Here is a 12,223-nt window from a genome sequence, read left to right as displayed (position 1 = left end):
AAAAGTCCAATCCAGTAATTCAAGACGCGTCTCTGAAGGGGTGGTCGTGAGACGCGCGATTATCCATTCAGAAGCCCAGCAACTGACGAAAGACCAATAACCAATGCTTTTGAATGGATGATCGAACAATTAAGAAGCTGATAAAATGAAACATATATACAGCCACTGCATAACTCAGTTCCATCGCTCAATGTAATTTTTTCCTCTCTCCGTTTTCAAACTAAACGATTTCATTGGTGCTATCTCAAAGGAGTGTAAATCCCAGTTTCCCAAGTGTAAACAAACAAGACACGTCCCGGATCTACAAACGCGAGCACACAAAGGGGTTAAATTGAACGTGGAGTCTTCTTACAACGCCAGAATGTATAGCCGTAATAAGCCAAAATACGCAATTACGTGCATTATTCTGGACCGGTTTGCCTGCTGGTCTCGCTATTTGGGCCACATCAAATAAACAAATCCTGTTTCGGGTAATTGTTGTTTTACCTGTCTGAGCGACATTCTCGTGATTCCGCTTTTATATAATTACCTCCTGCTGCCATCACACTGTTCACGTTTTCAAAAGTTCACACGCCTGAAGCCTTCATTCTGTTACTGCCTTGTTTATTGCATTCTTTCACTCCTTTGTTTGGAATATCACATACACAATGGCCACTGCCGAATTGCCCACCGTGGCCACTAGAACTTCCAGTTCCTCAACAACGATCATTTCGGAGCCTGCCTCTTCCAAGTCGCTACCTCCTCTTTCCTCGCTACTGCAGTCAATTGGACAGTCAGTCTCAGCACCAACTTCACCAACCAAACGCGGAAGCACAGATCTGCTTATAAATAAGCTCAAGTCGGCCTCCTATTCGGGATCCTCAGCGAGCGACGCGACAACAACCTCGACATCTCTTTCACAACAAACAGCATTGCCATTACCACCAGCATTGACATCTTCCTTGTCTCCTTCTTCATCCTCCTCATCATCGCATGCTCTGGACCCTCTATACAGAACACCGGCGAGACCAGTCTCGTTTCTGCCAAACTCTTCCAACTCATCGCCTTCAGGGCCTCCTACTGGCGTGTTTAAGGACAAGTCGTCCCCAGCAACGGGCAACAAGCTATTGCAAACCGCCGAGAAGAAGAAGCAGTCGTTCTCATTTATCTCGCATTCTCCAGCGACTTTTCCCATCCAAGACTCGAACTCGGAGGATGGGTCTACGGGTAGGAGGAAGCGCAGAAGAACGTCACCAGCCGAGCTGGCTATGCTCAAGTCTGAGTACGAGATTGGAAACACCCCAAACAAGGCCAGAAGAACGGAGATCGCTACCAGACTGGGCATGACCGAAAAGGCGGTCCAGATCTGGTTCCAGAACAGAAGGCAGTCCATGAGAAGGAAATCCCACAACGATCCGGACATTGTTGTTGAGATACCAGAGATCCCAGCCGCTTCAGCCGCGGCCCCAAGTTCTTCCACAACATTCCAGATGTCGCATACACCACGTATCGAGGTGGCCAGTCCAACAACTAGTCCAGAGAAGTCTGAGGAATCGTCTCCTATACGCGTAACGCGCATTGATGACTCCCCCAGTTCGTCGTTCTACGGCCAGACACCCCAGACTATGCAGCACTCCAGTTCTCCTGACCGCCATGCAAGCTTCAAGGTCACAGGTGTTACCCATACTCTCAACCTGTCTTCTCCAAACGTGCCCATGATGCCCCCACGCGCGACATGGGCTCCAAGCATGATCACCACTCCTTCCAGATCTAAGCACGAGAATCCTAACAATGTGACTCCGGTGAGATCGTCGTACCCTTCGTCGTCAGCCCAAGGCTCCACCATGACGTTCAGACTGGGAAACTCCACGAAGAAAACAGCCGGTTTGTTGACTCCGTTGGAGAGCACAACTCGCAAGAACAAACGCCCTACCTGGAAGGTCAATGCTAGCGCAGCTCTCGGTCACAAGGAAATCTCTACAAGCGTTTTTGCCAGTGTGGATACTCCTTCCAAGACCAAAAAGGCCAAGCTGTTTGTTCAGGAGGAGAACACCTTCAACATATACCACGACAAAGACCAAAAGAGCGTTACCTCCAGCCTGAAGTCTTCCAATGCGTTGCAGGTCAAAGACGAAAACGTCAAGGTAGTCACCGAAGCAAAGGAGAAGCCAGACACTTCAGATATCGAGTGTGTGGAGAACCTGTTGGCATTGAGAGCCGCACCCTCCAGAAGAGCTAACTAGACGAACCTAATTGAGCACTCAGGAGATCTTTACGATTTTACGAATATACAGAACATTAAAAATGTGAAGGATGAAACAGATAAAATATAAAATTGTATATGAACGCAGTTCCACTACAGGCTACCACAGGCACATAGGCCGGAATATGGGAGTAAGCAGGCTCAGCATAACTGGTATGGATGGAGCCACGTCCAGAAACCACAGATCGCCATTCAGTATTCCTACAAATCAATAACAGTCTTTTAATTTTTAATTATGTTCAACGTTATACAACCAGTTTAGATTCTCTTACCACGACGACCGGTAGTCTTGGTGTGTTGACCTCTAACACGCAAACCCCAGTTGTGACGGAGACCACGGTGGGCTCTGATCTTCTTCAATCTCTCCAAATCGTCACGGAGCTTGGACTCCAAGTTGTTGGCCAAGACGTGGTAGTCCTTACCGTCAACGACGTCCTTTTGTCTGTTCAAGAACCAGGCTGGGATCTTGTACTTGGTTGGCTCTTGCATGATGGTGACAATTCTCTCCAACTCTTCCTGGGTCAATTCACCAGCTCTCTTGCTGAGATCAACATCGGCCATCTTGCAGACCAAGTTGGAGTAACGACGACCGACACCACGGATAGTGGTCAAGGCGTACATAATCTTGATTCTACCATCAACGTTGGTGTTAAGCAAACTGGAATAAAAGTTAGTAAGCAGCTCAATGAATGATCGGTACTTCATCCGCTTTTATCGCTTGGTCGATATCCGTGACGGTAGAGAGGACAGACCGAAACTTTCGGAGGTCGTAGGATTTTTCAATCTCAATAATACCTCGAAATTTTCAGCATAGTTCTGATAGTAACGGTCTATCCTGAAGAGATCCAACAAGTAGTCAAACGAGACACTTCACTTGGAGCGTTTGGCTCGATTTCTCTCGTGTGTTCCCTCTAACACGGGCTTGTTCAACTTTTCATCTCTTGACTCTTCCAATCATATCTTCCAACTAAGACGGCGGTACAACGAATAAACAGGCTGAAATAAACATACCGCAAGATGTGTTGGAATGAACCCTGTTCTTGAATAACCAAAGACATATTTGATGTATGTTTTATCGAACTATGAAAGATTCTTTGATGGTCTGAATATTTGCGCTGGTGTTGAAATCGTTAACAGGTTTTCTCCAAGTGTGAGGGCGACGAGGGTAGTGTCTCTGCCCAAACGCTAAGTTTGCCCATAGAAAATCCTAGTGCCCTCGTTTCCAGCCCTCCACCATGTCATGTGACTTAAAAGTCGTTTTCAAACCAATAATCGCTTATATAATATATTACCATGTTTTGTGACTCCGAATATAAGCAAGATTGTATACCGAATGTATGGTGTGTGGAAATGGCGTATCTCTTAGTGAGGGTAGTATCCCAGGCGTTAGACAGTCCGCTTCGCGTGATAAGTCAATCGCTGAGTAGTTATTGTTTCCATTTACTAGATGTTTTACTCATTTCGTAAGGCTCACTTGAATGCTATGCTATTGTATATACAGGCTGGTTATCGTTCTATTTCCCCAGTTCTTGAAATCTTCTTCTTGGAATAGTTCTCTTGGATTCTCAAACAAGACCCGCAGCAAACTCACTAGCAAAGTACTTTAAAGAAGAAGCGTCCATAAACACTCTGCGGGCCCTCAAGAGATCCTTAACTTCAACCTCCTCCTTGCTCAGAATCTTGACCTTTTGATTCAGCTCCTTAGCGGCCTCAGTGAGATTGGTAACTTCCTCCAAGTTATCCGCAACAAACAGGAGGTTCAAGTTCTGGAGCTGGTTAGCTGCAATAAACTGAAGCAGTGCCTGTTTCTGCGTTGTGACAATATCCAGACTGAAGGAATCCGTTGCCAATCTTGGAGCTTCGACATCCTTGCTCCTTCCAATCACAAAAAGATTTCCGTTTCTGTAAAAGTCACTCAACGCGATTCTGTAGGCAGACGCATAAACGTTATAAGGCAACTTAGTGGAGAAGTCGTTAGGAGCGGATCTGGCATGGGCCACGGACCCGTTGTGTCTGATTGGTGAGTTGGCATCACCAACACGAGCTCTTCCTGAACCCTTTTGAGGAGCCAACTTCCTTCTTGAGAACCCGCGCTCGGAACGACCCATTGGGTTGGAAGCACCCACTCTTCTGTTATCCAGCTCCATTATCACGGCCTTCCAAAGCAGGTCTCTTCTCAGGCGGCTATTCAAAAACTTGGCATGAACCGGTATCACCGAATGTGGCTCAAGCGAAGGAAACGATCTGAGAGTTGTCAAAACCCATTTTGGTGGCTGCGCTGCGTGTTTAAGTATGTGCGTTGTTGGTGCCGATGTGGTGGTCGAGGCCGTTGCGTACGAGGCCCTCTGGACCAGTACTCTGTAGACACTTTGGACTGTTGACCTGGCAAGCATGGCTCTGTGAATATTAACACGAGACTAATCGCAAAATAAACTGAAGTGCAGACGGATCTACTTCAACTCGTATCCTCTTGTCACCCATTGGAGCATCGACTTTCGACTGGCATGAAAAATCGTCGAAGGTAGTGCTCAACCCAAAGTTCCGAATGCAGATTAACTGCGTTTGGTCTGCACCAAGTTTCCAATGAAGGACTAATTGTGGAGTATGATCTGGCGAGTTCTGATGATTGCTTGAGATTTCTGGAGCTAGAGATTTGAAGCTGAAGTAGTAATATTGATTGGCATGTTTTAGAATTGTTTTATGATTACTAATCGCACTATAACTGGTACTCGTAGCAGAATGCGGAGTTATGCATGGCTGATCTTCCGTTCACTCCGGTGGTAACAAATGATTACATTGTGAGTCTAAACGGAATCCTTGGGAAAACAGCCGTAAAATGTTCTTTTATTGCCAACTAGTAGTCTTGATTACATTGTGGAGAAATTGATGTGGCTTCTTATAATCGCTCACGATGAGCTGCACTATCTAAGCTTGGCATATTGCGTCAGATCCAGCGCGCTGACTAACCCCTTCGCCTATAAATGTTGAATATTTCTAACATTTGAAGGAAGAGGGAAAGGAAAAGGAAAAGAAGAAGAAGAAGAGAAAGGCCGCACTTTCTAGTCTCTTGTGAAATTATTTCTGATAAAATTTTCAATTCGTACTAACCATGACTACCGCCGTTCTTGTAACAGGGGCTTCTGGCTTTATCGCCCTGCATATCGTGGACCAACTTCTATCGCAGGGCTATTCGGTGGTAGGCACAGTGAGAACCAAGGAAAAAGGGGACTATGTGTACTCTCAATTCAGCGCGAAATACAAGAATCCAAAGCTGACGCTTGAATACGTCAAAGATATTGCGGAATTAGATGCATTTGACAATGCAGTGAAAAATCACCCCGAGGTGGAGTTCGTTTTGCACACAGCATCGCCAGTGCATTCCACTACGGATGGAACCCCCGAGGAACTTTTCATTAATCCGGCTGTGAATGGCACTGTTGGGATTCTGAAGGCTGTTGAAAAGTATGCTCCACAGGTAAAGCATGTTGTTATGACATCATCGTTTGCGACCGTTCGGAATGCTGATAAGGCTGGCGATAAGAGTTTCAAGCATACGGAGGAAACGTGGAATCCAATCACTAGAGCAGACCTTAACGGTGATGTGATGCCATCCTATTCTCTATCTAAGACTCTGGCTGAAAAGGCTGCCCGTGAGTTAGTGGCTTCGACTAGTGCGAACTTCACGTTCCACACCGTGAACCCTCCCTTTGTCTACGGACCCCAGCTTTTCGAGGCATCAATCGCCAATCCAGAGCTCAACTTTTCAGCAGAGAAAGTCAAGTCTGTCCTTCACTTACCTGCTGACTCGAAAGGTCCCTTTGACAACCCGCAAGTTCTGACAATTGATGTGAGAGACGTTGCACGTGCCCACATCGCTGCGCTATCGGACCCTGCCAAGTTCGCTAATAAAAGGTTACTTCCCACAGTGGGAAGGTCGAATCCTCAGAGAGTACTGGACACAATCAGACTGAAGTTCCCTGAACTAAGGGAGAAACTCCCAGTTGGAGATCCAGCAAGAGGCGAGAAGGAAAGGGAAGCCAAAGGTTTCTATTATGATAACTCTAAGACTCGCGAATTGTTGGGATTCGAGTTCATTCCGTATGAAACAACAATCTATGACTCTGTGAAGCAGATTCTTGATTATGAAGAGGCCCAAGTTTAGTATTTCCTTCTCGTTACTCGCTTTTTTTAAAATTTCTACAATCTACAATTGATTGTAAACTGTTACAAGAATGTGGAGCAAGAAACCCAAGATGGAATGATAGCAAAGTAAACGTGAGAACTCATAAGCAACAAAAACAAGATATAAAGTTATAAAAGAGAAATCGTTCATCATCAACCCTGTTGTTTTTCTAGTGTTTTTTTGTCTTTTCATGATATATAACAAAGCCATCTATACTTTCCTTTTTTTTCCGACCTGACTCTCCTTGGTCTTTCCGAAGACCTTTTTGACGTAAAAACAGTGTAGTAATCGTAAACCAGGGTATAGCAAAGTGTATAGCAAATAAGATAAGAGGGGAGAGAGAGAGAGAGAGAGAGAGAGAGAGCTCTGGGAAAAAAGCGCTTAAGGTAAGCTCAAAATCTGGGTCAGAACTTCAGACGAAGGGTGGTAATAACAAATTAACATGGCGATTGTCCCATGACCAACGTCCCACGACGAAGGCTCAGTGCATCAGTTTGCCCATAACCTTCGCCGAGCCCGAGTTCTTTCTAGACCCTTGACTGTTTCCTCCCGTGGAAGGAGGAGAAAGGGGAAACATCCTTGGAACGACATTTGCCGGAACATCCAAGTCTGACCCCAGACCAAAGTTCTTCATATGCTTGGTCATCATAGATGCCGGTGGCTGGTCCAGTTGATGTTGGTAATTAACAGCACACATCCAGATCCTTGTCTTGTAAATTCTGAATAGTTCTTTGACCAGATCTCTAAAGTCGATACGATGATCGGCACAATAATAAAATGTCAGCTTCCTTCTGTCCCATTGGTACTCCGCATCAACCACCTGCATGGACAGCCCGTGAGCCTTCACCTTCATGGAGCACACCTGTTTAGCCTTTTCTTCATCAGACTGTTTGCTTTGAAGTTGTGAGACTTCATTGGCGTAGGCAAACCTAACCAGGGGTTTGGGGTAATGTAGAGACGGAGGTGGAGATGCCTGTGAGGCAGAGAGATTGACCGCATTGAGAGGAGGAGAGTTGCCTGGTCCATTCAGAGACAACGCAGACTGTTGCTCCTGATGCTGGCGTAACTTCAACAGTCTTGCCTCGTCTATGGAAACATCTAGCCGAACAACCTTACCAAGATCGGTGCCACGGTCGGCCTCAACCAGAACAAAATCGCCAATCTTGAGGTTATGACATGTGTTCTCTGGATGATAAAACACATCGACTCTGCCTGCTTTGAAGGAAACCAATGCCAATTGCACTCCTGGAAGAGTATTCCCAGGAAACTTTGGAAGATGAACTCCAACCTGGTTCAAAGCAGCCAAAGCACTGGGCAAATCAACTGCGCTTTTTCCGGTTACATGTACTCTGTTGGCACGCTCTGTGAAGTAGGAGTCAGCATCAGAATAGACCTGGTCCTGCTCCCTTAAGAGGTCTTGAACAGCACCAGGAGAAGAGCCACGATATAATCTTTGCTGTCCAAATGCAGCGGAATTTTGGTTCTGCTGTTGCTGGGAATGGAACTGTTGCTGCTGGACCTGGTTCTGGTGCTGATGGGAGATGGTTGGATTGGTGATTCCCAGTCCACTTCCAAAGTTCTCGGTTAGCCATTGGTTATCGCCAACAGCAGCATATGAGTGGCGTCTTGAAGGGGGAACAAACTCATTTATAGGGAATGCATTCTGGGGAGAGTCCCAGGGAGACCCGTTTGTGGCTTGGGTTGCCACTGAACCTGCGGAAGCAAGGTTCGAAGTAGCGTTTGATGGCACCGGACCGGAAAAAGAGGACTTCCCATGGTGATTTAACGATCCCAACAAGTTGCTGGCTTGTGACAGTCTAGGAGAAAGGGGGTCTGAGGACCATATTGAGCCCTCGTTCAGAACACCGGAATCAGCAGCATAGGAGGCCCTTCTGCTATTGAACCCAAAACCAGAATAAGAAGCCCCCTGGGGTTCATAAGTCACTGGAAAGAAGTTCGAGTTCGAACCCGCGTTCGAACCCAATGCACCGGCACTCAAAGGGAGTTCTCCGTTCATACAGGGAAGAGACGAAATCGAACCACCCGAGCTTCTGTTGGAAGGAGTCCATATCGTAGACAACTCATATGGATTCAAAGTAACATCTGATTGGTCGATCCTGCTGTGTGGCCCTTGGATTTCGTTCCCGTTTCCGAGGGAATTTGCCCTTGTTGGCATACGTTGCTGGTTATGTTGCTCTTGATCTGTAGAAAGTCTTTGATCCATCAAGGGGGCAGTGGCGGCTAATCTTGGATCCTGTAAAGTAAAATTGTTGTTCATGTATCCCAAGAGAATTATCAAGCAAAATAAATCTAGAATCTGCGCTCTGAAAGGTTCGGACTGGTTTGACTCCAGAAGTGGCTTGACAGGGTCAGACTAACAATAGGGCTCCAAAAACGAAAACGCAACACTATTTCTTGAGGTTTCCACAGAGTGCCACTGATTGCTTTCAGATGTAAAATAAGGAAATAAAAGTCCAATTAATTATCCGAATGAATGCCCAAAAGACCCCTCCGTAATATCTAGCGGAAAGAAAGAAGAAGAAGAAGGAAAAGAAGAAGAAGCACCTTTTAGTTATCTGGCAGGCCCACCAGAAGAATTATTGGCAAATCGTGCGGTTGCGAGAGGAGTTTGGCGGAATCAGCACAGGACCCCGATGTGTCAAACAGAAGCGGCAATTGCAGGAATTGGAGCCCAGGTTTGGGAGGTGTATACGCCCCCCTGAACAGAGCCGTTATTTTGTGTTAAGTCGGGCTACATGTGCGCAAGAATTAAGATTAACCCACCCTGCGATGACCAACAAGGGGGAGGGGGAAGCTGGACTTTCTTATGGCAAAGTTTTACAGTTCTCCGAGGCCAAATATGTAGGGCAGCCGGGGCTGCGTTACTCTGTGCCATGCCAATTTAAATCAGTGGGCTGGGCCCTTCTGGTGACCCCATATTCGGATTGTTAGAGATGACATTTTTTGGCGTCACATGATCCGGACCCCGCTAAGTAGCCGTTACGTCATCCGTGGGGACACGACGCTTGCCTGCGCCAGACGGCGTGTAGCCGGGTAGTGATCGCTTATCTTTGGTCATTCGGATTGGATATGGTTGGGGTCTACACTAGAGTACACATCATTGGCCCCACTTGCAGCCCAATGGGCCTACACCATCAGCTACACCGTGAGCTCCTTCTGCCTCTGGTCTATCACCTCTTTGAGGCACTTGGTCTTGGCCTTCTTGCTCTTCCAGTGGGCTGCCAGCCCGTCCTTCCTCTTAAACTTCTTATTGCACCCCCATCTCTCGCCCCTCTCGTTCACGCCCGAACATCGATATAACACCTTGTCTCCGCCGTGCTGGATCGTCTCATGCCGTTTCTGGTCCGAGTACCGCGCAAACCGCTGCTCGCAGAAGGAGCATGCGAACGGCTTCTGCCCCGCGTGTTTTGAGTTCTTGTGCGATTTTAGATTCATTCTCCGCGAGAATCTCTTCTCACAGGCATCGCAAATGAACACTTGCGGCTCCGATCTGACTGGCTTGGGGACACGGCCCATGGCTATGTCGGCAGCCTTTCTGTTCCACTCCTCTGGGTCTGCCGGTGTTGGTATAGAAATAGTTCCAGATGTACTAGAAGAACTGGCTGCACCAGACAAAACCGATTCTGTAGCTATCGCGGCGCCTACGCCCACGTTAGGAGTCACAGCATTAACAAGGCTTCCGGTGCCAAACGACGAGGCTTCAAACTGATTCTCTGGCGGCGGGAGTAGCCTGTTCAGTCCATTCTGTCTGATCATGAACTCAGCATATTGTGATGTCGGGGGACTGGACTGTATGTGTGTCACTGGTGAGTTCGCCGCGGAGTTTGTTGTCTGTTCCGATCTTTGTAGCCCCCATGACATTCCACTATTCACAGAGATTACCGACGAAAATGGTGCGGGGTTTAAAATGTTTGGCAAGCCAGTCTTGATTTCTGCTTGGGGCGAGGAACTGGCCTCGTATTTCAGCCGTGTATCTGCGTTCTCGTATGTCATCTTCATCGTCTAGTACACCAGAGGCTTTAATGCCCTGTATCAAAAAGTCGTGAAGCGCTAGCAAATATACACGTATCCTATTCACTAGGTACCAAAGAGACGATTCGAGAATTTTGTAGTGTCCAATTTCGTGTTGACGTTGCACAAACCTAACCGGACTCTGAGTAAGGGATCACGTTGTAGTGTACGATATAATCACGCACTCCCTCAAACCACTAGCGATTGAACCAATTGAAAAAAAAAATAAAAAAGCAATAAAGAAATAAGCACACAACCTCCAGATATGTCCCAACGACAAACTTCAACAAACGCGAAGAGTCACCGATAGAAGAAGTGGTCTCCTTCAGAGGAAAAGGTACTAGGACCTTGCACAGCCTAGATGAATTCGTGGGATTTTTGTAGAGGACACACGACGTGTTGACATTTCGTCGTGCACCACACCAATTTGAAATATATTTTTGAATCCAATAAATTTTCAGTGAGGCTCTTTCAACAAGACATTTGGAAGAGTAAACAAAACACACCAGGAAATGTCGGAAAAAGTTAGATACTACTTGGAGCAGTCTATTCCTGAGCTGGAGGATCTTCAGAGAAAGGGACTTTTCGAGAAGAAGGAAATAACGATGATCATGAGGAGGAGAACAGACTTCGAGCACCGTGTCACGGGCAGAGGAACAAAGCAGGCTGATTTCCTGAACTATGTGGAATTCGAGAAGAACACAGAAAAGCTAAGAAAAAAGAGATACACACGATTGGCCAAGGCGAACCTCATAGACACCAAACCTTCCATCTCGGACTGGGCTAGTCAGAGAAGGATCCTTTTTGTGTTTGACAGAGCCATCAGAAGGTTTCCCGGTGATAATAAGTTGTGGCTTGCATATTTGAAATACGCCAAAGCCAACGGATCAGTAAAGGTAATTTACAAGATCTACACCAAGCTGTTGCAATTGCAGCCAAGAAATGTGGATGCCTGGATCAGTGCTGCCAAGTACGAGTTTGAGCAGAACACCAACGCCAAAGGAGCCAGAGTGCTTCTTCAGAAAGGTCTGAGATTCAATTCAGACTCCCAGAAGTTGTGGCTGAATTACGCCAAATTTGAGTTAGTGTATGTCACAAAGCTTTTAGCAAGAAGAAAGTTACTGAGTCTGATGACCGAGCAACAGCAACGTGAAGACGCCAAGACTGAGCAGGAGGCCACCAAGGGCGATCTGAACGACGATGAGATTATGCTTCCTGACTTTGAGGTCAAAGATAGTCTGAATAGTCTGCCTGAGGTTGACATGAACATGCTGGGTAATCCAGAGACAAACCCGGCTCTGCGTGGAGAAATCGCACTCACCATATTCGACATAGCAATGAAGACGTTGGTGGATCAGGTTCCTAAGGATGCTACCATTGTCACGAGGGAATCCAAGACCTTGGAAGTTGCCAATGACTTTCTGACGCTTTTTGACCAGTTTGAGAGTCTTGATAGACATAACTTGTGTGGTCACGTAATTCGTTACTTGAGCTCAGAGCTTTCCTCCAATGGAAAAGTCATTCTTCTGGAAATCACTCTTCCAATGAGATATGTCACCATTACAGATTCTGCTTTCGTGGATAAGTTGCAGCAATCGGTGAATTTGCTGTTGAAATATAAACCCAGGTGGGGTCGCAATTTACAAGACGAGGTGACCGAGGGATTTGTGGCATACATCCAACGGTTTACTCAAGATACAAATTCTGAGAGGTTACAAAAACTGCTACAAACCATCGTTACAAGGTGTCGTCAAGCTTAAGAAATG

At 46.5% G+C, this 12,223-nt stretch overlaps 8 protein-coding genes across 8 annotated transcripts; 3 read left to right on the top strand and 5 right to left on the bottom strand.

The window, feature by feature from the left end:
* Positions 1-647: 647 nt before the first annotated feature.
* On the top strand, positions 648-2,222 carry KUCA_T00000773001 (uncharacterized protein; the record flags this gene model as incomplete). Its single annotated transcript, XM_022605343.1, has 1 exon — positions 648-2,222. One exon carries the CDS (start codon positions 648-650, stop codon positions 2,220-2,222), a length of 1,575 nt encoding a protein of 524 aa, XP_022456821.1.
* A 278-nt stretch (positions 2,223-2,500) lies between these two features.
* Positions 2,501-2,947, bottom strand: KUCA_T00000772001 (uncharacterized protein; the record flags this gene model as incomplete). The annotated part of the gene is made up of 1 exon (XM_022605342.1): positions 2,501-2,947. One exon carries the CDS (start codon positions 2,945-2,947, stop codon positions 2,501-2,503), a length of 447 nt encoding a protein of 148 aa, XP_022456820.1.
* Positions 2,948-3,168: 221 nt separating this feature from the next.
* KUCA_T00000771001 (uncharacterized protein) lies at positions 3,169-3,300 on the bottom strand (the record flags this gene model as incomplete). The annotated part of the gene is made up of 1 exon (XM_022605341.1): positions 3,169-3,300. One exon carries the CDS (start codon positions 3,298-3,300, stop codon positions 3,169-3,171), a length of 132 nt encoding a protein of 43 aa, XP_022456819.1.
* Positions 3,301-3,807: 507 nt separating this feature from the next.
* Positions 3,808-4,635, bottom strand: KUCA_T00000770001 (uncharacterized protein; the record flags this gene model as incomplete). Its single annotated transcript, XM_022605339.1, has 1 exon — positions 3,808-4,635. One exon carries the CDS (start codon positions 4,633-4,635, stop codon positions 3,808-3,810), a length of 828 nt encoding a protein of 275 aa, XP_022456818.1.
* A 716-nt stretch (positions 4,636-5,351) lies between these two features.
* Positions 5,352-6,404, top strand: KUCA_T00000769001 (uncharacterized protein; the record flags this gene model as incomplete). Its single annotated transcript, XM_022605338.1, has 1 exon — positions 5,352-6,404. One exon carries the CDS (start codon positions 5,352-5,354, stop codon positions 6,402-6,404), a length of 1,053 nt encoding a protein of 350 aa, XP_022456817.1.
* Positions 6,405-6,906: 502 nt separating this feature from the next.
* On the bottom strand, positions 6,907-8,703 carry KUCA_T00000768001 (uncharacterized protein; the record flags this gene model as incomplete). Its single annotated transcript, XM_022605337.1, has 1 exon — positions 6,907-8,703. The coding sequence occupies one exon, from the start codon at positions 8,701-8,703 to the stop codon at positions 6,907-6,909; it is 1,797 nt and encodes a 598-aa protein (XP_022456816.1).
* An 881-nt stretch (positions 8,704-9,584) lies between these two features.
* Positions 9,585-10,445, bottom strand: KUCA_T00000767001 (uncharacterized protein; the record flags this gene model as incomplete). Its single annotated transcript, XM_022605336.1, has 1 exon — positions 9,585-10,445. One exon carries the CDS (start codon positions 10,443-10,445, stop codon positions 9,585-9,587), a length of 861 nt encoding a protein of 286 aa, XP_022456815.1.
* Positions 10,446-10,969: 524 nt separating this feature from the next.
* KUCA_T00000766001 (uncharacterized protein) lies at positions 10,970-12,217 on the top strand (the record flags this gene model as incomplete). Its single annotated transcript, XM_022605335.1, has 1 exon — positions 10,970-12,217. The coding sequence occupies one exon, from the start codon at positions 10,970-10,972 to the stop codon at positions 12,215-12,217; it is 1,248 nt and encodes a 415-aa protein (XP_022456814.1).
* Positions 12,218-12,223: the final 6 nt, after the last annotated feature.

Source organism: Kuraishia capsulata, genomic scaffold (assembly GCF_000576695.1).
Source record: "Kuraishia capsulata CBS 1993 genomic scaffold, Kuraishia_capsulata_scaffold_1, whole genome shotgun sequence".
Lineage (NCBI taxonomy): Eukaryota > Fungi > Ascomycota > Pichiomycetes > Pichiales > Pichiaceae > Kuraishia > Kuraishia capsulata.
This window is presented reverse-complemented; position numbering and strand designations above follow the sequence as displayed.